Source organism: Mugil cephalus, chromosome 8 (assembly GCF_022458985.1).
Source record: "Mugil cephalus isolate CIBA_MC_2020 chromosome 8, CIBA_Mcephalus_1.1, whole genome shotgun sequence".
Classification (NCBI taxonomy): Eukaryota; Metazoa; Chordata; class Actinopteri; order Mugiliformes; family Mugilidae; genus Mugil; species Mugil cephalus.
In genome coordinates, this window is record NC_061777.1 from 1,045,430 (window position 1) to 1,072,743 (window position 27,314).

A 27,314-nucleotide genomic window follows, 5' to 3' on the forward strand; every position below is an offset into this window, starting at 1 on the left:
CCATCAAAGCCACTCTTTATCAAACTGAAATCATTAAAACCGGATCTGGTCGACCTCAAATCTGTCAAAAATCACTTGGTTTCAAGGAAACTAAGCACAATCTCAAATATGTTCAGAAGGCAGCAGGTAACGCACCAACTCAAAAATGCATTGCACATCAATAAAGACATAAAACAAATTTAGACTAACAACATTTGGAATAAATACGAGATGGAAATGGACACAAACATTTGTGATCAATGAACAATGTGCCTTGTTTGGCTGCCGTCTGTCAGTTTTTCTTCTGTTTTGTTACATAAAATGATTGATAAACTATAAACATATATAGACTAAGAGTAAGACTAGTTACGTTTTATTAACTTCATCCTAGATCCCTTCAAATGTGCAATGGCTATGAAAGTTGTTGATGTGAGTTGTCTTTAAACTTAACTTATTTATTAACTTAATGTGTTCTCACTGTTTGTTTTAACCAGTTCAAATAAAAAATAACTGAAATGAAATGAAATACTGAATGGACAAACCAGTAGATCATTTACTGGCTAAGTTGTGTGCTAGCAGTTAGCTAACAGAACACAGGAAGGAAAACTCTGCACCATTTCAAGTCTGTCAGTGGGAGCCTGCAGGGGGAGGGTTCAGTTCTGATTAAGCATGCAAATACTTCCCTGATGTTTTCTGACAGCTAAAGATGGGGAAAAATGGTTGTTCTTTTGATCAACGTGCGATTTAATATCTTGATGCTAACTTGTGTCATTGGTCCTTTTTGGTGTACAGTGATCATTTCTTTTTGGAAACTTTTGGAAACATTTTTTTTCTTGAAGTTGGATAAAAACCTAGTTCAGTCTTACTCTAAGGGGCTTGTTTAGTTTAAAAAAGTTTTAGTTCAGTTCTTATACGCATTACAACATAGGGGGGAATTTTGAAATGATGACGTGTCTATGTAATACCCTAAATCTAACCCTAGCCCTAACCCTGGTCCTGACACTTACCCTAACCCCAGCCCTAACCCTAACCCTAACCCTAACCCTAACCTTAGCCCTAACCCTAGCCCTGACACTAACCCTAGCCCTAACCCTAACCCTAGCCCTGACCCTAACCCTAACCCTAGCCCTGACCCTGACTCTAATGTAATTGTAGCCTTCACAATAAAAAAGAGTGTTAACCCTCAAACAGCTTTGTAAAGAAGTGATGATCGTCTGTCCCCACTTCCCAAAAATGACTCTGTTGGTTAAAAACTCAGTACGTAGCAAGTACAAGAACACACACACACACACACACACACACACACACACACACACACACACACACACACACACACAAGCACAACACTAATGAAATAACAAACATTTTATGAACAGGCTCTACAATGGGGAAATGTCTGATTTTAGTGTAAGTGGCTATTTTTCTCATGAATGAATAATTATAGTGGAATCAAGTGGATATTTTAGATAATTCTGGTCATATCCAAAACTGATCTGAAAAATGCCCCATTAAGCTGCTCATTGATTTAAAGCCTCCAGAGAGACAGTGTGTGTTCATGTGAGTTAGTTTAAAGTCAGAGTGAACAGAAAGCTTCTTCTGTTAGTCTATGTTAATAGAATCAGACACTCACCTGAAGCTGATGATCACTTTACACCTGATCACATCTGATTCTAACTCGAATCAGCTGTAGGACAGTTCAGTCTGATAGATTTAATGTATAATTTAATGTAGTTACCTTGATACTCCGTCTGCTGCTGTCTGTCCAGTGTTTCAAATCAAAAGTAAAAATGTATTTCAGAAAGAATGTGGGAATGATAAAGATTTCACAGGAATGTCAACCATCGACATTTCTGTTAAACGCAAGAGGCACGCAAATAACATCTTCACGATGTAATTATTTCTCTTTCTGTATTTTATCTATGTCATGTCTATCTGCATATTAAGTATTTTTATATCATCCATCCCCTGGTATATTATGTGACTCTAGTTTTCCCACTGGGGTTGGTTTGCTGCATGTTTTCCTTTTGGTTTGACGGATCCTATCCTGTGAGGCTCCACCAAACCTTCCATTCAAAACTACGCGTTTGTAAATTATATATTAGCTTTTGTGGGTTAAATGATGTGTTTTCAAAAACTTGACTATAGCATATTTGATCTCTAGATCAACTTTAAACTAAAACAGTACAGGTAACATGGAGTCACTGTAACAAGATAACAAGATAACATCAGCCTATATGAGGAAGTGAAGAATTCCCATACCATATTCATTTATTATTTAATTAGCAGCATGTCTAGAAAGGGCTTAAGAAACATGGAAAACATAGCTGAAATGTTGAAAATGCCTAAAACTTTAAATGTTTTCCACCTCTTCCTGCAGTTATCAGATGAGTATTTCTATATATCCTCCACATTCTTTAAAGGTTGAATGAAACAAATAAGTTGTAACTGTGTAGAAACCGTACAATTAAAAAACAAACATCTTCCACCTTTGATAGCCTTTTCAAGTCTTTTTTTATTGATTTTAAGACTTTCTACAGAGGAATCAATAACAATTTTTAAAGGTCCAGTCCGTTAACTTACTTATATTCCCTCTACATTTGTTATGTATGAAATTCATGCAATAACAACTCAACCCAGAATTGAATGACATTACCCCCATGTCTCCTTTTCTGTTGACAGTGACCATCGTCTGGTTTGTAGGAATTTCCACTATTATAGAAAACAATAAGTTCAGTTCACTCAATTAATTGAACTGAGTATGTGTCAGAGTCATTAACTTCATCTAACATACACTATATGGCCAAAAGTATTGTTTCACCTTCCTTTCCATGCAAATGAACCTAAGTGACATCACATTCTTAATCTCCCGTTCTGGGGAGAGTTTCCACAGATTTAGGAGTGTGTTGATGGGAGTTTTTGACCATTCTTCCAGAAGCTCATAGGTGATGTTGGAGGAGAAGGCCTGGCTCACAGTCTCCATCTAATTCATGCCAAAGGTGCTCTATGTTGTTGAAGGTCAGTCCAGTGCTTCCTCATCCAGGTCATCAGGTTTCCAGATGTCCCTCCAGAGAACGTCTCCACTGCTCTAGAGTCCAGTGGAGCTGCTTTCCACCACTGCATCCCACGCTGTGCATCCACTTTGGTGATGTTTGGCTGGGATGCAGCTGCTGGGCCATGGAAACCCATTCATGAAGCTCTCTGTCTGCCCTCTGTCCTGAAGATAATCTGAAGCTAAACATCACATCTGGAGACTCTCTGTGACCTCACTATGATGAGGACTGACACTTCAGTGGCTTCCACTTTGTTCTACAACCACTGACAGGTGACTGTGGAATATTTAGTAGAGACTGGACTTGTTGCTCAGGTGGCATCTTATCACCACGCTGGAACCAACTGAGCTCCTGAGAACCCCCCCATTCTTACTCTAATAATGGGGTCTGGATTTATACACCTGTGGACATGGAAGGGACTGGAACACCTGGATCCACTGGTTAGGATGGTGAGAGGATACTTTTGGTTATATAGTTTACATCATTGTTAATAACACACACATGAAAAGAATCTCTTCCAACATGACAGTTCACACAGCAGCGTCTCTGTCTCCTAGTTTCTACTCCTACTACACCTCAACCAAATATTACCAGAAACATGTTTATTTTGTGTCTCACTGGTGCAAACCAACCTCATCAGCTCAGGCTGTCGGTATCCTCCCTGAGTCTGGAGCAGCGTGAGCTGTTTACTAAGTTACAACAAGTTAAATATGGAGCTTCTCTGTCAGTTTAATAGAGAGAAACAAGTTATTATAATTGTATTTGATATCATTATGTATTATCTCTAGACTGAACTCAAACCAAACCACACAGTCCAGGTAACATGTCATCAGAACAGTTTCCCTCTGAGATCACAGCAGCTCATGTGAATTTGATGAGGTATTCTGGGTAAGCCTGGATGTCGCTGAAGATGACAAACATGGTTGGATTGGTGGGGTTATCAGAGACGCTGTCATACAGGTCAGCAGCACTGGTTGAGCTTTTAGAGGGAGGTGAAATCAAGCCTGGTCTTCCCTTGGTGAAGTCTCCAACCAGAACCCTGGCCTGGTACATGCGCTTGTGTCCGTTGGTGTCTGGTGCAGCGTAGCCCTGAGCTGAGTAGACTGGGTCCACAGCAAAGTAGGAGCCATTGCCAAACCTCGCACCAACTGGACAAAAGAGAGAACGGGAAGTAAGACCAAGCCTGACTGTACAGAACCACTGGTGGAACAAGTATTCACATGTTTACCGCGTGTTCCTGCGTAGCTGCGGTTGAAGCCTTGTTTGTTGATCAGATCGATGGCTGTAGAGCAGGTACCGTGAAACAGGAGTCTTTCATTGTTTTTGTGTTTGTTCTTCACCTCCATCTGTTTCTTCATCAGCTGGTAGCTCTGCCACAGCGTCGTATTCTGGACCCGTTCAATCTGCCAACACAGTTCACACACATCATTAGGTACACTAGTGAATGCATTCTGATCCAAATCCTGCTTCATCTAATGTTAAGTTGAAGGAGAAACAGAGTCAGAAAGGTGGTGATTCACCTGATGATCACTGTTCAAACTGGAGGAAATGAAACACATGACTGTTTCTGTTATTTAGACTAATCCACAGGAGCTAACGGGAGATTTGAGCTTCCCCTACAAATGTGTAGCTGTGTTTAAAGTCCAGAGTCTGTGTCAGCACGATAAATTAACTTGATCAAACCACATAAACACATGTCAGTAAAAACTAACCAGTAATAACTACAAACCACAGCTTACACAATAAATACACAACTGAATCAACACCTCTCACTGTTATTTGAAACTAATGTTGAATACCAGAACGATGAAGAGAAGATTCAGCACAGGACTGTTATATTAAAATGCATTCACTAATGTACCTAATGAACTGACCATGATTGTAAATGTGTCAACATTCTGGGGTTAGGGAAGAGTTGAGACACAGAAATAGTTCTTAAGGGTTGTTTACAAGATTTTATCAGAAAGTGAACATACACTGATGATGTTTGCAGTGAGGCCGGTCTTTGTAAACTCTGTCTCCACATCATTGTATTCCTGAGACCCCTGAGCCACAGGAAACAGCTTCTCTATGTCTCCTTTCATGTCGTCCCAATGTGAAGGCAAAGCAGCATCATCTGCAACGAGGAGAAGGTTTGTCTGAGGGGAAACTTCAGTTTGTACAACATGGATGTTGTGTTCCTCTGATGTTCATGGGTCCAGAAATAGACATGTTTACAGACTCATACAAAAACTGTTCTGAAGCTAAAGTCTAATTCATGACAACTGGAGAAGTGTAGGACGTTAGGTGGAGTCAGGCAGAGCCCAGACCATGAATTTATGTTTAAATTTATGTTATAGAATGGTATTCTATTGTGTACAGTCTATGGAGAGAAATTTGCTCACCTTTCAAATCTTTCCTGAAGAGTTCCACCTGTTTACCCTTCTTTAATGAACGAGCACTTTTCAGCATTGGGTCAGCAGTGTACTTCTCATTGTTGATCTTGACTTCCAGGTTTTGTTTTTTCTCCAGAGCTTCCTCGAGTTTGAGGTTTGTATAAATGTCAAATGGCTCCATCTTCCCTGTGTTGGTGTCCAGGAACTGCCACTCTACCAGACCGCTCGCAAGCAAAGCCTTGCTCTTCTGGTTCTCTGCCCTCTCCACCCTCCGGATGATGTCTCTGATATTCAAAACAAAGTTGAGAGATGATTTTATTGTCAATAGTCTGACCTGAACATTTATTTTACATAACTGGTCTCCTTGTGCTGACCTGACTGCAGACTCTGCAGTAAAGACGTCCCTGGTCAGACCCTCCAGGTGGATCTTAGGCTCTTGTTCCTCCTGCCCTCGGTCCAGGCGGATGCTGACTGTCAGTTTCTTCTGGAGGGCGTTCAGCTCTGAGATGTCGGCCTGGGACAGATGACCGATGTACATGTCCTGGATGGTTCTTTCAGCCTGCTCAGCCACGATCAGCTCATTAATCCTCTTCTTAGCCAGAGTCACAGCCTGCAGAGAGTTTGGTTTCAAACAAACATTGATGCATTGTGACAAAACCTGGAAACCTGAGGACAAGACTTCAGGAGAAAGACACAAACTATTCAGGTTGGATTAAAACAAACAAGTCTTTGATTTTCTGTTCTTCAGACCAAACTGGGTGGTCATCATGCACATAACAAATCACAGTCTACTTTAATCATAATTCTGTCTTCCTGTTCATTTCGTTCTTTAATAAAATTCCCAAGGATTTTAATGCAGGATGCTTCATCTCAATCTGGAGGAGCAGTTTTTAAGGCTTGCTGTAAAAAATCTCTGTAACTGTTGTTTTCTTCTTGTTGGCGCTGTTAAAGTCTCCTGTTATCTCATCAAAAAAGACATATTTTTACCTTGTTGTCGTCTGCACAGAGCTGAAACACTGTGGGCTCAAACTCCTCACTCTCCAGAACTAAACCCTCAGCTCTCGGCTGCTCCTCCGTGAATCCAGAAAACAATGAAGTGAAACGGTCTGAAACAACAGAAAACACCGGACGTAAAATCTAAATAATACAAAGGGAAAGCTAAGTATGGTCACTGATTTTCCTCTCCAAAAGCTCCAAAATGAGGATCAATCTGCTGAAAGTAGTCTCAATCGTCATGAAACGTTTCAGGAGAAATAATTAAATTAAAAGTACGTAAAAGTTTCCTACCAAAGGCTCATTGACAAACCTTTGATGTTGGACAGGACACTCTTCTCCTCCACCTCCTCCCCCTCTCTCTTCTTCATGCTCTTGTGGAACTCCGCTATCATTGCCGTCTGGAAGATCAGGATCTTCACGCTGTGGACGAACCTCTGGTGCTTCTTTCTCACAAAGTCCACCACCGCACCCACCATGGCGTCTGCCACGGCCGATGGGTTAGCCCCTCCCTGACCTGACAGGCAGACAAGGATGATGATGATGATGATGATGGAGAAGGTGAATGAAGAAAAAGACAGAGTGGACTCAAAGGAGCACAGTTGAGAGTAATTGTCATGTCTGGAGGGAAAAGGGAAACTTGCAGAGTGAAGAACAATATCCCAACCAATATGAAGCATGGAGGTGGCAGCATCATGTTGTGAGATTAACTCCTGTATCTGTGGCTAAGTGGTTTAAAAAATTATCCCTGTGCTAATTATTACAACAGTTGAGTCAGAGTCAGAAATGAGACGGTGTTCTCCATAATTCTCTGATAAAATCACATCCTCAGCCTCACTTATGCTTCATGAATTGGCTGAAAAATAATTGCAACTTTTTGGTAATCAACTTGTCTGCTCAGAGGATCAATGAAGTGACAGAAATGAGAAAATCAAGGTTTGAGAGAATCCAGTTTAAGTTTCATTTTAGAAAAATGATACAGTGGAAAATAAGACGAGGTTTTGTTTGAACAGACCTGTTCCCAATGCTGGGAAGGAGATGGAGCTGAACTTGTTCTCCTCGCAGACCTTCAGCACCTCATAAACCATCTCCTTAATCCTTGCAGGATCGTTCACGCCAACGATGTGGATAATGTTCCCGCAGGGAAGTTGACCGGCCGACGTCAGGATCATTGGACAAGGTTGGTAACCTGGAGAATTCACTGCAGGAAGCAAACATCATACAGACCAGGACATGACATTATCTTTCAGAAGGTTTCATTTTAGTAAATATTTAGAGGCTGAATTCTGAAGTTGCAGTTTTCTCCTGCCATTGTGCACATTAAAGAACCCATAAAAGTATTGAAATTTCCTCCATATTGTTCACACAAATTATTTTGGCACAGGGACTTCTTTTAGAGCCTTTTGCAAAAAAATCCAAACATACTATTATATGACCTACTACTGACAGTTTGTTAAAAAATATCATGCTAAACATGGTACCAGGTTTGTTTCATGCATACGTTGGCACTAAGTTCTTGTTTTAAATGGTGGTGATGACTGGTCGTTTGCACCAGAGAAGTTCATTCTGGAGAATATTATGGACAGTATTTCTCATTGTGTTGGACTGTCGCACTAATATACACTCGTATACACAAGTGCATAAACAACAATAATTTCATTAATCAGAATAACATATATGAATTGATTGATTTTTTATTGTGTTTTTCTGTTATTTTTGTCAGCGAAAAGAGGGAGGGATGAAATCAGGCCTTTCTTTGTTTGTGAAAAGTCAAAGTGAATTATTACCAATCTGTGAACACTCCAGCAGAACCGTTGACCCAGCGCTGTCTAGGATGGCCTTGGACACTCCTGAGAAGTAATGAGATGAAAGCTGGTCAGTAAACGGTGAAAAGGAAAATCAAATACAGAAACAGAAATACATTCTGAAACACTGTCGACATGTTTCTGTCTTTCATTGATGGTGAAAAATGTTTGAGGGTAGAAGAACTCTCATTGGTCGAATCTAAAACAGTTTCCATTCTCAGATAATCATTCATATAAAGCAGCAGATAATTCTTCTTCCAGTGTTGATACATCACTTCCATATAATAACATATTTGAAGATGAAATCTCTGGATGAAGATTCCAGATTTAACTTTCATCTAACGAGGCTGTGGAATTAGGAAAGATATTGTTTTCTATATTGTGTTGGATGGAGCGCTACTTGGTTTAGTTTTAGACATCCATGATCTTTGATGTTTGTTTAACTGCAAGTGATTTTCTGCTGCATGTTTTATGAGTCTCTGCTAATCATTCTTAGGGATTTTAAGAGAGCAAACCTCAAGCTTGAAATGCCTAAACACAGAAAACATGTGACGTGCTCCACCAGGGACATGAACACCATGGACGCCCTTTGTTCTGTCCCCTGCACCGCTTTGGGACTCTCTGATTACCACCTTGTCCATCTTATCCCAACCTACAGGCAAAAGCTGAAGTGTGCCAAGCATGTAGTGAGGACTGTGTAGAGATGGACATATGAGTCAAATACTGCTTTCACAACATAGCGGGTCGACACAGGATTCTCCTCCCTCTAATATGTCATTGCGTCAACAGCGTCATCATTATACATGTAAGTACACCAGAACACCCATACTGTTCCATGCTCTTCCCGCGCCATCAAATGGCTGCTGATGTTCAAATAAATCACTGTTCTGCACAGTGCCAGATATCAAACTATGTATGTAACTATGTATCACTATGTAGTGATATGTGTCCTGGTAGGCTGGTAAAATGGATTATAGTACATCTTTTTAATCTCATATGTAATGTAATGCACAAGCTGCTTCTGGTGCAGTGTCAGGTGGTTCTTCTTCTGGCTCTGTTTACCTTCTTCTTCTTCTGTGTGCTTTCTTGGATGTTTTTGTACCGGGGTAGTGCACCATTGTGGAGCATGTGCACACATGTCGTCCAGCTGAAATCCGATTAAGGTGTATGCACGGTAGGGAAAATTGATTTCCAATCACATTATCTGGGTATCTTGATAAGATAAGGAGAACTTTGATTTTAGTCAGAGTAAAGCATTTATGTGCTCTTAAGTTGTCCAGTTAAAGTTGGATTTTTTTTTTTTCATATGCACGTGAACGTACTGTGAAACCTTACACCAGCTTTTGTGAGGACATGTGTGTGCAGACCAAAACCTTCTGCACTTTCAAAAACAACAAACCATGGTTCACTGCAAGACTCAGACGACTACGCCAGGACAAGGAAGAGGTCTACAGGAGATCTGAACTTGTACAAGCAGGCCAGAAATAAGCTGACAAAGGAGATCATGGCAACAAAGAGAAACTACACTGAAAAATCTTGGAAGCTTTTCTTCCAATTACTCTACAATAGTTTGGACAGGCCTGCAGACCATCATCAACTACAGAAGAACACCCCCCAACCCGCCTGGCAGAGAGAAATTCGAATTTTGAGCATAGCTCGATTATGCTCTGTCTTCTACTCCAGGTTTGAAAGTACTTTCACACCTTCCACTTCCCCCACCATCTCCATCAAAAAAAGAATAACTGCACCCCAAACCTCCCCCCTATTTGACCCCTGCCTGCACTGAGGATCTACGAACAAGACGTGCATCAGCTCTTTCAGAGACAGAGCATCAGGAAGGCTCCAGGACCTGATGGAGCGTCTATGAGTCCTGCGTAAGTCTGTGCTAACCAACGTGCTCCTGTCTTCACCCGGATCTTCAACAACTCCCTGGAGTTGCAAGGTCCCCACCTGGCTAAAACTCTCCACCATCATCCTGGTCCCCAAGAAGTCCCCCATCACAGGATTAAATGACTACAGACCAGCTGTATGGTGGACCAATTCTGCCATTCTGCCATAATTAATTACATTAATAAATGAATACCTAAGTATAAGACATAAATGCTATTTAATTATTTATTTATTAGCGTCATACACCGTCAAACCTCGGATATTTGGAGGAAGTGATACATCTCGACACGGTCAGAAGCCCAGTGTTTGAGGGTCAACACTTGTGTGGGTGTACGACGCTAAGCTCCTTAGCCTCCTGGTTCAGAGTCATCTGCATTGGCTTAATATTACATAATAAAGAGTGGACGCTCCATTGATTGCTACCACCTGTAGGAGCTGACCATGTGTCTATGGACGAGCTGTATGGCCGCCATCTTGGACCGGTCATCAGCTCCATTCACTCACCCGTTTAAAAGAAAATAATGTGACCAGAACTCACAGGATTCTCAAACCATTTTTCTGCGGTTTTCTTTGCTGCAAACGTCAGACATGTGAACGAGTACTTTCAGACAGTAGGCTTAACAGTAATAGAATATTTCGAATCTGTGCCCAGGTACATGGTATCTTAGTATATCACATAACACACGCACATACAAAGAAACAGTACTATTCAGTTCTTTTACTTAATTAAAAATTGAAGAAACAATATCTGATTCTCTGAATATAATCATATAAACTGTATTTAAAACCAGCATGGTCCATGTAAATAGTATCACTATACCACATATATGTGTGTGTGTGTGTAACGCAAAGATATTTGAAATATGTAAAATATATCTGTAACATTAACTTAGTCACACCAATATACTATATATATACATATATATACACACACACACACACACACACACACACACATATATATATACACACACACATCGTGCTTGAAATCTAAACTCACCTGCATTCAGGTTAAATGTCTGATTGGACGAATTAACGATGACATCACTGGTCTCCTTGGTGATGTCTCCAGACGACACCTCCAGGGTGAGCTGGCCCATCTGCATCCGGTAAACACCGAGGGACGGGGACAAGACTGGGCTGAAGGAGGCTGAGACACAAACATCAGTGAAACTTTTCCGGACTCTGGCTTTCATTGAGGTCTTTAAAATACCTGAGGGTTAGTTCTGAAGTCGTATAAATGAAAGGTTTGCTACCTGGACCTGAGGCAGTGATTGACTGGAGAGGCTGACGAGCTGGTGACTGGAAAACTTTTTTCAGTGGGACGGTCCTCAGAGCAGAGCGACCGCTGACCTCTCTGGTGAAATACTGACCAAATGACAGATTTTATGTGAGTACAGCAGATTATTAAGATTTATAATATTGATGCTTTGAGTCTGTGAAGGTTCTCAGTTGTCCAGGTCCCAGCTGGCACAAAAAGAGGTGGATGCAGACACTCACACTGGTGGGGGGAATGATGGCAGACACCTTGCTCACATGTTGAGAAGTTCTTATGTGGCTGTATAGGTCGACCTCCTTCCCCAGCTGACGAGCAGGTGACTGGATAATTTTTTTCAGTGGGAACTTCCTTGGAGCAGAGCGACTGCTGACCTCTTTAGTGGAACACTGACAAAACGACAGGTCTTATGTGACTACAGCAGATTATTAAGATTTATAATATTGATGCTTTGAGTCTGCATAGGTTCTCAGTTGTCCAGGTCCCAGCTGGCACAAAGAGACACTCACGTCCATGGTCTTGCTGTTGGCGGGGCGAATGACGGTTCTCATACGCATACGGCTGTATAGTTCCTCCTTCCCCAGCCTGCAGACAACATGACTTATTCATGTGATGTATTTGTGTGGGTGACATTGTGTTTCTTGATTAAGAACAAAGTCAAATGTAGAACCTTACCTGTTGTGTCCTTCGGGTTCATCTTCAAATTCTGAACCAAGTGTCACAACACAGCTGAATTCTGACATTATTGTAGACAGTAAGAGGCTTCCTTGAGATTGGAAATACTTCTTAGCTCCTGGTTTGTCCACAGTTAAGGTGTCGGTGAAGAGAGTGCTCACTAATTGCTGAAAGCTGGATTTGGCTTTGTGGACGTGAAGACGAGCCCCAGTGATGAAGATTCTTGGCCTCTCTGGATCAAAAAGGACTTTCACATCATTAGCTTTGGCAATACTGGACCAATCGTGTGTTTTTTTCCTATCTATGAACTGAACAACAGCACAGGACTCAACACGAAGCTTTTCTTGAATGGTAGAGTAGTTCATGATGAACTCGCTCAGGCTGCTGCTGGCCTCTTTGACTGGATTTGTGAAGCCAGCCACTGTTATTTTGTCTCTTCTCTCTGGGTGGAACTGAACAGCCACTGTTTTCTTCTTTGAGGAGTTGTAGGTGTCCAGCAGCTGTTGGTTCAGGTCAACCCAGCCCTGAAGTTTCATAACTTCCTGGTCTTCCACATCCAGAGTGTTCACGGACAAAACCGCCTTCATCTTACTCTCGGCGTCGGCAAGGATTTTGTCCGAGCTGCCCAGCAGGAACACCCCTTTACTGTCCACGCTGTAGATGGCACTGATGCCTTGAGATGTGAACAGGTCCTGGGACATGTCCATGGGGTCCACACTCCTGAGGAAGTCCAGAAGACTTGGGGGTATATACAGATGCTTTTTACTCATATTTACATTCCTCTCTAAGATCCATGATTTCATCTTGAAAACCTCTGTAGGCAATCCTGCAATGGTTAACTTCTGGGTGCTTTCATCGTAGGACAGAGTCATCTCAGGAGAAATGTCCAGAGCATTTTTCTGCAGCCCGTCCTGCTTCAGGATGTAGAAAAATGCAGGGGACAACTGCATCTCCTCAGAGATGGAGTTCGTCTGCTGGTCAATGGGAACCATGGCTTTCAGAATGATGTTTTCCACAGGAGCTTTGATTCGTTTTATATCATCAGCTTGGCCAGCGATGGTCACGACCCTCTTGGATTCATCCACCACCAGGATGGCGTCTTCCATCACAACTGAATGCACATCCTTCTCTGCAGCTTTCCATGCCGGAGCGTTCACTGGACATTCAAAGGCCGAGTACTGAGACATCACATGACGGAAGGCGTGTTGGGTTTTTCCCATCCAGTTGTCTATGTCTTTTGCAGTCAGACTTCGTTGCTTCAGGAAACTTGGCATAGGGCTGAGTGTCACCTGGGGCTCTTTCAAGTCCACTCTGCAGAAGTGTGGTCGCATCTGATCGTTGATGCTTTTACAAAGTTTCTTCTCCTGGAGGAATTTCCAGATGATGGGGTAAACGTTCTCTGTGAAGGTCTCAGGCATCTTCCACGTTGGCCTTTCATTGCCATACAAGGCCGTCCCCAGGGACTCGTAGTATGGGTAAACCTTGATAGGGATGGACCGTATGTCATAGTCTTCTTTGATGCAAATGCTTACCACAACTACAATGATACAGAAACACAGGCAACCAAAGTCAGGGAAACTGCAAAGAATTTAAATGATGCTGGTTTTCTATAACGATTCTCATCTAGGTCACAGAATACACTGTATGCACAGAAGTATGTGGACAACCTTGCTCTAACATTTGTTTACTTTTGATTCTGGCTGCTTAGAATGAAAGGAAATCTTGTCTTATGCAAGTGTAGGGTGAACCCATGTGTAGTGCTGTTGGCTTTGTTGACGATATTTTCTCTTCAAACAGAGAAAGGGCTAGTTCCATTCATACACTTGGATTATTTTTATGTTCTGCAATCTGAAATTAAAGGATGCTGGTTTTCTATAATGATTCTCAGATCACAGAATACACTGTATGGACAGAAGCATGTGGACAACCATGCTCTAACATTTGTTTACCTCTGACACTTGGATCCACTGAAAAGAAATCTTTGTCTTACACTTCAGAAAAGACACGTCCACACAGGACGGGTAAACATAGGGTAAACCAGGACTGAGTGCTGTTGATTCTTGATGACATTTTCTCTTCAAATAGAGAAAGGGCTAGCTCCATTCACACACTAGAAATAGTTTTGTGTTCTGCTTGTTACTCTACAAGAGTGAGAGGTGGGCGCACCCACCAGAGGGGCTGCAGCCCACTGCTCCAACTGTACACATTACTGTGTGTGAACAAATGGATCGGGAAAACAACAGAACAGAATTTCCCCTCGGGGATCAATATAGTATATCAGAAAAAAAAGAGGGTTACCTAATTAACTAGAGACCAATAGAGACCAACTGTCTGCTACAAATGATGGATGATCAGACAATCACTGGTTCTCTGCTCTAATGGAAAGACTCAAACTGAGCAGATACTTTTGGATGTCCACATACTTTTGAACATATACTGTATTTTATTGAGACCAGTCTTGAGAAGAGCTTTAACTTCGAGATTCTCTGGACATTTCGTTTTAAAGTTTAAACTTTAATCATGTTTTAAAAGACCTTTAGGGTCACTGAATGTGATGATGGCAGCTTGCTCCTCTGGAATCATGACGACACTGTCGGGCTCAGTCCAGGTCTTCTCAAAATACAGCTCCAGCATGTCTGAAATGAAAGGAAAGTATTTACTACTTTGAATTAAAGGAAATAAGATACTAAATTGCTACTGTGAAAAATTATGGGCTCTGCATATATAGGAGTTTTCCCTCATTTGCAATGATGTTGAGGTACAACAACATAGAAATACAAAATCAAACCAAGATTAAAACAAACTGAAACATTAGGGGACAGTACTCAGTGCTCCATGAGGCAGGTGCACACTGAGGTGTGGTGGTTTCAGAGAAATGTGTGTCCTGGAGTAATGAGAGTGTCAATCATGAGTATATTTTGGAGACTGCATTTATCCATTGTTTTGTTTGACTCTACCCTATCTAATGCATTACAGCAGGGACATACCTGAATGCTCGTGCTTACGCCCAAATATCTGAGAAGTGTGTGGCTGTATGTAGGCCTGCATATATTTCTTTTCATGCAGTGAAAAGTCGTCAGCCCTCCTGGTTTGGGTGGAGACCATCAGATCTAAAAAGGTTGGGCCTGTTTAAAAAAGCTGCAAAACTGTTGACAAATGGGATACTTTTCCCAGGCAGTGCCCCTTCAGCCCTAAGTGCAGTTGATGAAGGCGGCTGGTGGTGACGTCATCAAGCAGGCCGTTAATAATTGGCCGCTTACCAGTGTTGAGCTGGTCAACCGGTAATAATTAAAAATAATAATTAATTGAATATATATAGCGCTTTTTCAAGAACCCAAAGACGCTTACAGAGGAACAGGGAAGCGACATACGGGGGGGAGGGAGTGATGGTTGAGGTGTCGACGGTGAGTGAGATGGGTCCGGCACTGTTGAGGGTGGATTTGGTGCCTATGAGGAGGACCTCGGTTTTATCACTGTTGAGTTTGAGGAAGTTGTGGGTTTTGATGTGGGAGAGGGGAGGGTTTTGGGTGGATTTGGTGCTGATGTAGATCTGAGTGTCATCGGCGTAACAGTGGAAGTCCAGGAGTTACAGAGGTCAGGGGAGGAGGGTGGGTTGATGGCCGGTGGCTGGAGCAGTTTGTTGACGGTGGAGACCAGGATGCGTTGGTTCAGGTTGGTGCTGTTGATGTGGGGTGAGAAGTAGGCGGATTTGACAGCATGGAGAGCGTCACGGTAGGAGGATATGTGTTGTTTGAGGGCTTCAGCGTGGATAGTGAGGCGGGTTCGTTTGTAGAGACGTTCAAGTTGGCAGCCAGTTTGTTTCATGGGCAGAGTTCAGGGGTGTACCAGTGGGCAGAGTTGCTGAATGAGACAGAGGAAGTTTTCCAGGGGGCTAGGGAGTCAAGGGAGTCAGAAAAGATGGTGTTAAGCATGGCGGAGGATATGAGCTGGGAGAGCGTGAGTGGATTTACTGCCTTGATGTTGCGGTAGGAGATGGTGCGTTTTTTGGGGTTATGGGGCGAGGGTAGAGGGGTGGAGAAGAGAACACAGAGGTGATCAGAAAGTGGGAAGGGGAGAGGATGGGGGTTGGTTATGGGTAGGAAGGAGGAGCAGACCATGGGGAAACCAAGGTTGTTGAGGTTGACAGTACGGAAGGTGGGGGTGATGGGTGGGGAGGTGGGGGGGGGGGGGGGGGGGGGGGCGTAATCCAAAGAGGAGATGAGACGTGGGTGAGAGTGGTCTGGGTAATATGTTACTGGTAGCTAGTAGCTGATTAGCTAAAAGCTGGTAGGCAGTGAGATGTGTGGAAGGAGCGGGGGGCTGGGTGTAGACGTTGGTGAAGTGAGTGGTGTTGGCTGCCCAACTGTGCCATGACGGCACACAGCTAGGCCACGGCTGATGAGCTGGCAGGGAGTGGAGACTCCCCCCAAAATGCCGGCTTGATAGCCAGACAACTGGGCTAAAGTTGCCGGTGAGGGACGCAGCGGGTCAGACCGGGTTGGCACAATCACCACCACAAACACACAAACGTACTCACCTGAGTCGAGGGTGAGCGATCGCACGCACAAAGCCAGGAGGCAGAATGGATCTGGTGGTGGTGAGGTTTAACCAGCTGATAGTAGTCCGTGGATGAGGAAACAGATGAGTGCAAGCGGAGCTGCAGAAATGCACGAAGGACAGGAGAGGCACGAAAACAACAGGACAACATGAACACGGTCCCGGGACAGAAGCGGCAGTCAACAGACAAACTTTACTGACAGAGACAGTCGGCACTGTGGTTTTGATGAAGTCGAGCTTGAGGAGCACCAACTGCTGGTATTTGAGTTAATTGATACAAGTCTCCAGGATAAGTGTGTGCAGTCAGCTGCAGGGCAGAGGATATAACCTATTTGACGAGGGCGCCAGTGTAGCAGTGAGTCCACATCTCCTGAGTATGCGCTTCTAACTGCTTGGAGGTGTGTCAATGGAGCCCGATGTTGGTGGCATTTGACCGAGGAGGGTGGAGAGAGAGAGAGAGACTCCATGCCTTGCAGGGATACGATTATTGGGGTGCCCGGGAAACGCAACATGCGTAGACACCAGAGGGCAGTCGTGGACCAAGTCACAAGATTATTTATCAGGTCAGCAATCTTTTTCTGAGCTTTTGTTAGTTGGCACGTAATGTGAGCAGTTTATTCACCTTTAACCACAGTCGGAGGAAGATTCTCCACTCTGACGCTTGTTGCTGCGTCCAGCGGTCGAGCGCTCACTTCATATTTCTGCAGCTTTTTGCTGGTTTGACTCACAGTGAGGAACTTCTCTGCATCTGGACAAACACAAAACTGCACATTTGCTTCCTCTAAAACTGAAACAAGCTCTTTGTGTTTGAGTCGTGTTGTTTTCTACCTGCAGCTTCATTGAAGGTGACCACAGCTTTGTTGGATTCCCAGATGATCTCTAGTCTCCAGCAGCTCTCGTCCTGGCCGGAGATGTTCTCCACCAGCATGAGCAGCAGATCCCTAGACGTGTTGTTGATGTTCTCCAAGACCACTGTGGAAGTTAAAAATTTGTATGTTTTTCTTCCTTTTCATTCAAAATACTGGATATCAAATCAAAGAGGTTTGCCAGCAGAATAATTAATTTAAACATCTTCATTATGTTGGTAACAAATCAAAGCTATGTTGTGTAATAAACTGGAACCATTTAGGAATAACTAAACTCTGTAAAGTTTTGAGTCATTCACATATAAATCACTAGATTGATGAAGCATGGAGCACAAAGATTTTTTTCTTCCTCAAACACACTGACATTGTTTTTACCCTCTGTGTTCCAAAATAATAATTTGTGTAGGTCTGGGTCAGATCATAAATGGTCCCTGAAATAAGAAGGAATACACACCAAACCTCCAAATCTGGATCATCCCAAACCTGCTGGGAATACAGGGATCAATATCTACCGTTGTTTCAGAACCACGAACAACACTGTTGTGAGATAAATGTAATATGGTACAAATAGTGGAACATTACAAGGTTTGTTGCTCACACACAACAGCCCTGTTCATAATTTTGAAACAGTTTTCTTCTGACAAAAATCCCTTCTTTTCTAAAAAGAAGCTGTGCGACTGTGGTTGAGGTCATGCAGGTCCGGGTTTATCCAAAATAAACAAGATGAAACACAGGAAACTGGACCTGAAGATGTTTTACTACTGAGGTTGTAATGTTTTTACAGAATCTTTTCTTCCATTGTGAAGCTGAGATCTACTCTACTGAGTAGAGAGATTAGAAAGCCTCACTATCACCAGACTTAGGTTATAGATCAATAAAAAGTCACAGTGAACTCAACACCAGCTCAGAGGAGCACACGTTTACCTGAGACCTTGTTGTTGCTGTTGTTGGTCAAACTCTGAGGAGACAAAAACAGAATGATACTTAAATTAAATCAGAGAATTCAAATAAATCTATATACACACTCACAAAATGTGTCTTCTATGATGAACATGAAGAAATAAAAATAGTTCACTGTAAACAACACAACGGTGAGGCTTGGTGACGCTCCGATGACTTTTAATCTAACAGATTTAATCTAACAGATTCCTGGGAGAGACTTTCCTTTTTATGGTTTTACAGCCTCATGATGTTATATGTAATCTGGGATTTAGGTAAATTAGGTTAGTTATTACTGGAGTAAAGAGGAGAGACACCTGATCAGATCACACTGAAACAACTTAACCCTAAGAGCAGAAGAGCTGAGCATTGATGCCTTTTACTCATATTTACATTTCTCTCTAAGATCCATGATTTCATCTTGAAAACCTCTGTAGGCAATCCTGCAATGGTTAACTTCTGGGTGCTTTCATCGTAGGACAGAGTCATCTTAGGAGAAATGTCCAGAGCAACTTTCTGCAGCCCGTCCTGCTTCAGGATGGAGAACAATGCCGGGGACAACTGCATCTGCTCAGAGATGGAGTTCGTCTGCCGGTCAATGTGAACCATGGCTTTCAGAATGATGTTTTCCACAGGAGCTTTGATTCGTTTTATATCATCAGCTCCACCAGCGATGGTCACGACCCCCTTGGATTCATCCACCACCAGGATGGCGTCTTCCATCACAACTGAATGCACATCCTTCTCTGCAGCTTTCCATGCCGGAGCGTTCACTGGACATTCAAAGGCCGAGTACTGAGACATCACATGACGGAAGGCGTGTTGGGTTTTTCCCATCCAGTTGTCTATGTCTTTTTCAGTCAGACTTTGTTGCCTCAGGAGACTTGGCATTGGGCTGAGTGTCACCTGGGGCTCTTTCAAGTCCACTCTGCAGAAGTGTGGACGCATCTGATCGTTGATGCTTTTACAAAGTTTCTTCTCCTGGAGGAATTTCCAGATGATGGGGTAAACGTTCTCTGTGAAGGGCTCAGGCATCTTCCACGTTGGCCTTTCATTGCCGTACAAGGCCGTCCCCAGGGACTCGTAGTACGGATAAACCTTGATAGGGATGGACCGCATGTCATAGTCTTCTTTGATGCAAATGCTTTCCACAACTACAATGATACAGAAACACAGGCAACCAAAGTCAGGGAAACTGCACAGAATTTAAATGATGCTGGTTTTCTATAATGATTCTCATCTAGGTCACAGAATACACTGTATGGACAGAAGTATGTGGACAACCATGCTCTAACATTTGTTTACTTTTGATTCTGGCTGCTTAGAATGAAAGGAAATCTTGTCTTATGCAAGTGTAGGGTGAACCCATGTGTAGTGCTGTTGGCTTTGTTGACGATATTTTCTCTTCAAACAGAGAAAGGGCTAGTTCCATTCATACACTTGGATTATTTTTATGTTCTGCTTATTACACTACAAGAGGGTTACTAGGCAAATAGAGCCTGGGACGTCCTCTAGAGACCAGCTGTTTGCTACAAATGATAGATGACCAGGGAATCACTGGTTCTCTGCTCTAATGGAAAGATAAAACCGAGCAGATGCATTTGGATGTCCACATACTTTTGAACATATACTGTATTTTACATGTAAAAAAAAATGTAAAAAAAACAAAACAAAAAACCTTTAGGGTCACTGAATGTGATGATGGCAGCTTGCTCCTCTGGAATCATGAGAACACTGTCGGGCTCAGTCCAGGTCTTCTCGAAATATAGCTCCAGCATGTCTGAAAGGAATCATTGAGTGCAGACGTTAACTTTACGACAGCTTAGAAAATTAATCTCTTACCAAAACTGTGACTGATGGAGGAAGACAAGGAAACCAGCCACAATGTGAGAACAGAGTCAGAGTTTGCAAAAAACATTTCAGATGAGACAAGATGTCTTTATCTCACAGTAGGAAAATTTATAGTGTTGCAGCAGCACATAGTTTTAAGAACAGTGCACACAAGAGATTGACGAGTAAACATTAAATGAATACTACAAATAGCAAATGTACCTCTTTAAACTAAAGGTATAGTTGGATGTTAGTTTAAAGAAATAAATTTGCTATTTTGTAGTATTCGTGCCAATTTGCTGCAGTGAAATGTGATGGGCTCTGCATGTATCCATACATACAGTAATAGAAGCAGTTTATTCACCTTTAACCACAGTCGGAGGAAGATTCTCCACTCTGACGCTTGTTGCTGCGTCCAGCGGTCGAGCGCTCACTTCATATTTCTGCAGCTTTTTGCTGGTTTGACTCACAGTGAGGAACTTCTCTGCATCTGGACAAACACAAAACTCCACATTTACTTCCTCTAAAACTGAAACAAGCTCTTTGTGTTTGAGTCGTGTTGTTTTCTACCTGCAGCTTCATTGAAGGTGACCACAGCTTTGTTGGATTCCCAGATGATCTCTAGTCTCCAGCAGCTCTCGTCCTGGCCGGAGATGTTCTCCACCAGCATGAGCAGCAGATCCCTGGACGTGTTGTTGATGTTCTCCAAGACCACTGTAGCGCCTGGAGCGGACTTAGAGCCTGAGAGAACAGGAAAGATCTGCTTTACCTTCTACCTCCTAATCCTCTACAGTTTTTGTTGAGAAACAACTAAAACTGAGAGCAGTTCATTAACGGTTAGTTTGTTGTGTTGTTGTGATTTTTATTCTTTGTTTATTTTTGCAAAACACAGATGATTTTCATAAATTTCAGAGATAAAACATGTTTGCCAAAAGAATAATTAATTTGAATGTCTTCATCTTGTGTATTAAACTGGAACCGTTTGGGAATAACTAAACTCTGCAAAGCTTTGAGTCATTCACTTATAAATGGAGCACAGACTTTTCTTTCTTCCTCAAACACAGAGATTGTTTTTACCCTCTTTGTTCGCTGCAGATGCATCATTTCCAGGTTCTACTTCTGCCTCCTTTGAGTCTGTGGATGAATCTGAAGCCAAGAGATTCAGGTTAGTCCAGTTTACACTCTGTATCTGCACAAATGAACATAAATAAATGGAATGGAGTCTGATGTCTCTTCCTCATCTGAGCCACTGTTGTCCAACAACTATTAAAACACATCAGTAACTCCCACTGTTCCACTCCATCACACATTCCTTCAACAACACGATCAGTGAATCCCTGTTCAGCTGCGTTCATGGTTCAGAAACAGTGACAGATATCGATCTACTGTTTTGAGACAACAGCTTTATTTGCACTTAGACAGCAACACTGAGATCCAATCACAAATGGTCACTGGAAATGCATTTTAATTCTCAACGTACTAAATCTGTCCAGGTGGAGGTGAGCCATTGTTTTTTTTTTTAGCAAACAGCTGGTTGCATGATTTTTAACTGCACCCCCAAATGATGTACAAAATGTGCAGTTTCAGGTTCAAGGCATGAATTAAGCTTCATATATTTTGGGCAGTACAGACATAGAAGAAGTAACTGAGGTAAAACTGGTAGGAATCACGGTAGATGGTCAAATGTCCTGGAACAAACAAATATGGCAGTGACTAAACACTGCACAACAACTTATGTCCAATTATTTATTAAAGCAAGTGGTGCAGGCACTGGATTGTCACACTTAAGACTATCATTTTGTAAGTTATTCCAGTACAACAGGAAATAACTTGAATAAGTTACAGGTGGCTCAACATAAATCGTCTCGTCTAGTTCTTCATTACCCACACAGAACAAATGTGAATCCAATGAATGACTGTTTAAGTGTAAAATGTAGAGCGTAATGTTCACTACTTGTTCATGCTTCCTCAGTTTTCAGTTTTCTTCTGACAACAATCCCCTCTTTTCTAAAAAGAAGCTGTGTGACTGTGGTTGAGGTCATGCAGGTCCAGGTTTATCCAAAATAAAATAAAGTGAAACACAGGAAACCGGACCTTAAGATGTTTCACTACTGATCCATGAAGATGAATGTCAGGTCGTAAACAGACTCTGGTGATGTGACCTTCAGATGTTCCCATTTAACCCTCCACCTTTTTTGATATTATTATTCATCTTCTAGACAGTCCACTCTTTATTCTTGTTACTTTTCTGCTCTATGTTGATGTTGCAAACTGCAGTTTCCCCACTGAGGGACCAAGAAAGGTTTTCTATTCTATTCTATTCTATTCTATTCTATTCTATTCTATTCTATTCTATTCTATTCTATTCTATTCTAACAAGTCCACATGTCCATTTAAATGACAGATGTTTTAAAGAATCTTGTCTTCCAGTGTGAAGCTGAGAGTTACTGACAGAGCAGAAAGATCAGAAAGCATCACTTTCCCCAGGCTTAGGTTTTAGATCAATAAAAAGTCACAGTGAACAGCACAAATTTACCTGGGACCTCGTTGTTGTTGTTGGTCAAACTCTGAGGAGACAAAAACAGAATGATACTTAAACTAAATGAGAGAATTCAAATAAATGTCTATACACAGTCACAAAATGTATCTAATATTCTATTCGACATGTGGCGCCTCTTTATCATTTTACAGCCTCATGATATTATGTGTAATCTGCCATGTGGGTCAGTCAGGTTAGTTATTACTGGAGTGAAGAGGAGACACACCTGATCAGATCACACTGAAACAGCCTAACCCTGACAGAGCGCTGAGGTCTGAGCTAAATGTTCACCTCACACTATTACTGGAGCTTTATCATGAAAACATAGCGAGTTCATTAAGCACCAAACTTAACTTCTTCTGGACATTATTAGACCAGATCAAACTCTTAAAGTCTCATATTTGTGTTGGAGCTGCTCACTGCTTTATATTAACGTTGGTAGTTTTCCAAACCAAGACTCTGGCTCCTCCAACAGGTCACCAGATAACTCTGAGCGGTCATAAGAGGAGGTTTAATTTATTCCCTTGTATGATCCTCAGTCTGCTGTCACCTGTTTAACCCTCGTACCTGATTTTAAAATTATTATGTTGTTATCATTAAGAGACAAAAGTGTCCTCTTTAAAAATGCACTTCTTTCTTTCTTTCTTTCTTTCTTTCTTTCTTTCTTTCTTTCTTTTCTTACATAAATCTTTTAACTTCAATCATAAATACCAAAACTTAGATTATTTTCTGACTTTTAAACCTTTATGTGGCAGTGTTTGTGATGGCATCACACATTGTTCAGAAAAAAAAATGAAATATTTTTAAAAATCTAACTGCAAAGTTTCCTTCAACAAAGGATATTTTTGAAGAGGACACCTTTTATCTGAATTTGAAATATCACATGACAAAAAAGAGCACAACCACCACTAAGTTATCACAAATATCAAATGAAAAGGAGACTTTGTCCTTATCAGGGTATCAGGTGAAACGTTCCTGTTTGTTTCCAGAACGAGTCACAGACTTTTCCTTTCATTCCTTATCTTGGTCCTTTTATTTCTGTGTTCTGTGTTATTTATGTGACATTAATGTGGAGAAGTGCTGCTGAGTGAAAGGTTGTGAAGTGTTATTATTCACTGTGTTGTGTCCATGAAAGGCTGAGTCCGAACCTTTGACCCGACTACAACACAACATGAAGGCTGCTCCAGTAAATCGTCCTCTGATCATTATCAATGTTCCGCCTCCACCTTAGAACCGTTTACAGCCTCCAGTAAATGTTTGTGGTAACAGCTGATCAGTGTCTACAGCAGCTTCAGAACCATCTGAGTTGTGAGATGTTGGTGGTTTCCTCCCATCAACTGATGCTCCAACATTTCTACTGGATGAAGGTCAGGACTTTGACTTGTTCCTAAACATTCATCTGGTTCTTCTGGAGAACCACTGGTGTTCTTGGGCTCCTTGTCTTCCTCCATGACCCAGTTTCTCTTCACATTCAGCTCATGGACTCATGTCCTGACATTTTCTTTCAGAGTTCACTGGTAGAATTCACAGTTCATTGGTCCATCAATGATGAGCAGATGCAGCAGAACAGGCCCAAACCAGGACATTAGCGCCCCCATGTGTCATGGAGGGATGAGGTTCTGATGCTGGAATGCAGTGTTGGTTCATCTCCAAACATGACGATGCCCAAACATTTGAACCAAACTATTCTACTCTGGTCTCATCTGTCCACTAAACATTGTCCCAGCTGTCTTCTGACTCGTCCACATGATTTAATGTGATAATATTTCTGTTCTATGTGTTTGATTGGGTTCTCTTTGTCTCTACTGTTGTGATGCTTTTAGTCATTTTCATGCAGAAATATAGGAAACTCTGAAGGAGCAAAAGCATTTAAGCTGCACTGTAAACATTTTTAAGTTCTGAAGTTCACATGGAGATGACATGAAGACGTCTTTTGTTTTTTTTTTTCTTTCAGCTGGTTTCAGAATAATTTAATGCATTTTCAAATGATTTATTTTATTACAGATGAAAGCAGTGATTTTTTCTGACTTCATGAGTTCCAGATGTGAAGCTGTTCTACTTTCTGTCCAGCTTCAGTGTTCATGAGAAAAGAACAGAACAGTTTTGCCTCTTATTGGAACAACACTTTGAACAGACCTCAGACTCACAATAAGGATTTCATGACAGACCCTGTGATCGGTAGCGGCTGCAGAACAGCTGATCGGAGACGCCATTATGAGTCAGATGTTAGATGTTAAATACCAGAAGAATACTCACATCCCCAGAAGTCAGACGTAACTTGATGGTCTGATTCTCCACGATGATTTCATGATCATCTCTCGCCAGGACTCGTTCCCTCACTGAGAAAAATGAAATGACACTGAGCTAAAAACTTAATGTTTGATGAAATGAGGATCAGACAGGATCAGCCGGCTTCACGTCCTCTGACCGTGTTATTTTTAAACTGAATCATTTATTCTAATAGAAGGAGCATGACGTAGATTCTTGAAGACGTTCAGTGTCTTTATTCAGAGTTCTAGCGTCTTAGCAGGTTCGTCACTTTTTTGAGGTTCTCAGGAAACATTTCTGCTGGAAGTCAGAACAACCTCCACAGCCCTGAAGTTATATGTTTATTGAGGCAGAAAGTGATTATTATTCTGCAAAAGTCGACAGGTCATCGGATCATAAGAGACTTGTGGTCAAACGTTGCACCTGAGTGAATTATTTAACCTGAATTATTTAAAACAATAAAATGCTCCATCAGAGTTCACTATCACACCTGTTATAAATCGTATTTACAGAAGACCTCAAAAAGCCATAAATAAAGGCTCCACATAAATGTTTTAACATCATTAATGTGTGACAGGGAAACAAACAATAAAGTGACGAGTAGTAAACGTCTCTAAAAAGTTCTAAAAGTTCTAAAAGTTCTAAAACCAAAGTTCTAAAGAAGAAGCGTCTCAGTAGGATCCTGGAGACATTTCTCCTCTGCAGCCTGGACACCAGAAAACCTCCCACCACCTCAGATATCTGGAGGTCTGCAGGGCCGGTCACATGGTGTGGGAGCCGGTTTAATGTGGAGATGGATGAACAGTAGTTCTACATGTTATCTGAGGTGAATTAGTTCATGACTAAGTGGCTGCTGTAGTGAGGCGTTCACAGTCCTCATTGGTTTCTGTTATAAACCATATTAACAGAAAATAACCTGAACAGTGAACAGTCTGAATCTCTTCATCTCTTACTGGGTGGAGGAGTAGCAGAGCTGCAGAGGTGACCTGAATACATGAAACTGATGAGGAGTTCTTTCTTTCTGTTTGCATGTGTTAAATTAAATGTTCCCTCAGATCCTGATGACTGCAGGAACCAAACACATCAGAGCAGGAGACGTCCTCCCACAGATCTCTGATTCATCCTTTAAATAAAAATATGTCCAACAAACAGAACAAGTGTCGGTCTGACTCATCTGACCATGAAGAGGAGTGGCTGCTCAGAGGCCAAATGCATGCTGGGATGTCACGTGATAGTCTCAAGCTGTTTATTAAACTGATATTTATTAAACTTTTAATCTTAAAGATGATCTGATGGTCAATATATTTACACATTAAACAGCTGATTTGGTTGTGATATATATATATTATCATTCTAATAAATATCATTAGTGTTATATTATTAGTGTTTAACGCGTTTTTTAGAATCTGAGCTGTGTTTCTAAAAGTCTCTGTTGACCGGTTACAATGTGAACTAAAGTGAAGATAACGTGAACTAAAGTGAAGATAACGTGAACTAAAGTGAAGAGAACGTGAACTGAGCAGGTTTCTCTCACCCTCCTCTGAGCGGAAGAACACGGCGGCTCTCGGGGCTCCGTCCTCCGCCTCCACCCTGCAGTCTCCTCCGCTCGACTTCTTCTTGCTCTGGAAGTAAAGCTGCAGTTTGTTCCTCAGGGTTTTGGCCTGGGTCTGACCCCAGTCTCCCTCCACGATCACCGGCTCACACTCGTCCATCGTGTCCGTCCGACACGAACGCGTCCGCGGACTGACACAGACCGAGTTCAACTTCAGGACTCGGGACTCAGGACGCTTTCACTTTCGTTTCGTCACAAACTGGAGACGATAAGTTTCACTGAAGCAGAAGTTAAACCGAAGAATAAAAACAAAACAATAAAATAAAACTAATCAATCATTAAATGACAAAATAATATGAACCAGCATATCAGTAATAATAATAGTTAGAACAATATCTCACGTTATATCTGTTCATGTTCACCAATGAATAATATTCACAAAACAAATAAATGCATTGAACAATAATGACAAAAATCCTTTAAAATTCTAGGTGTTCTAGGATTTTATTTATTTATTCATGTATAAACGTGTAATAACAATGATTATTTCATCATTCAGGAGAAATCATGAGTAAAATAATACGTTTAAATTAAATTACAGATGAACTAAATAATTATTTAAGGGATATAAATATTAATATTTCAGCTGCTAGTTTAAGGCTGTTTAAAATAAAAACGGGTTTATTTAAACGCCATTTATGATGTATTACATAATAAACT

The 27,314-nt window shown here is 41.6% G+C and overlaps 1 protein-coding gene across 4 annotated transcripts; it reads right to left on the reverse strand.

The window, feature by feature from the left end:
• Positions 1-2,471: 2,471 nt before the first annotated feature.
• LOC125012760 (protein mono-ADP-ribosyltransferase PARP14-like) lies at positions 2,472-26,829 on the reverse strand. Of its 4 annotated transcripts, XM_047592886.1 has the most exons (27): positions 26,577-26,829; positions 25,031-25,113; positions 22,772-22,802; positions 21,313-21,381; positions 20,806-20,976; positions 20,600-20,725; positions 20,084-20,185; positions 18,799-19,559; positions 18,391-18,424; positions 17,429-17,572; positions 17,223-17,348; positions 15,031-15,153; positions 14,578-14,679; positions 12,044-13,580; positions 11,878-11,953; positions 11,593-11,757; positions 11,349-11,460; positions 11,093-11,242; positions 8,185-8,247; positions 7,413-7,598; positions 6,711-6,914; positions 6,392-6,510; positions 5,779-6,014; positions 5,414-5,688; positions 5,006-5,145; positions 4,258-4,432; positions 2,472-4,177 (listed from the first exon to the last, which is right to left on the reverse strand). In XM_047592886.1, the coding sequence occupies exons 1-27, from the start codon at positions 26,752-26,754 to the stop codon at positions 3,891-3,893; spliced, it is 5,775 nt and encodes a 1,924-aa protein (XP_047448842.1). In that variant the 5' UTR covers positions 26,755-26,829; the 3' UTR covers positions 2,472-3,890. The 4 variants fall into 4 exon arrangements, with proteins under 4 accessions (XP_047448842.1, XP_047448843.1, XP_047448844.1 ...); XM_047592887.1 differs by lacking the exon at positions 15,031-15,153; XM_047592888.1 differs by lacking the exon at positions 11,593-11,757.
• Positions 26,830-27,314: the final 485 nt, after the last annotated feature.

Bases quoted from the DNA above. Each gene is read 5' to 3' on its own strand.
- LOC125012760 (XM_047592886.1), bottom strand. From the start codon at position 26,754: ATGGACGAGTGTGAGCCGGTGATCGTGGAGGGAGACTGGGGTCAGACC. The intron at 20,186-20,599 runs GTGAATAAACTG...GATTCCTTTCAG, and splicing joins TCCTCCGACTGTGGTTAAAG to ACATGCTGGAGCTATATTTC. The intron at 18,425-18,798 runs GTAAATATGAGT...TTGTCTCCTCAG, and splicing joins CATGGATCTTAGAGAGAAAT to AGTTTGACCAACAACAGCAA.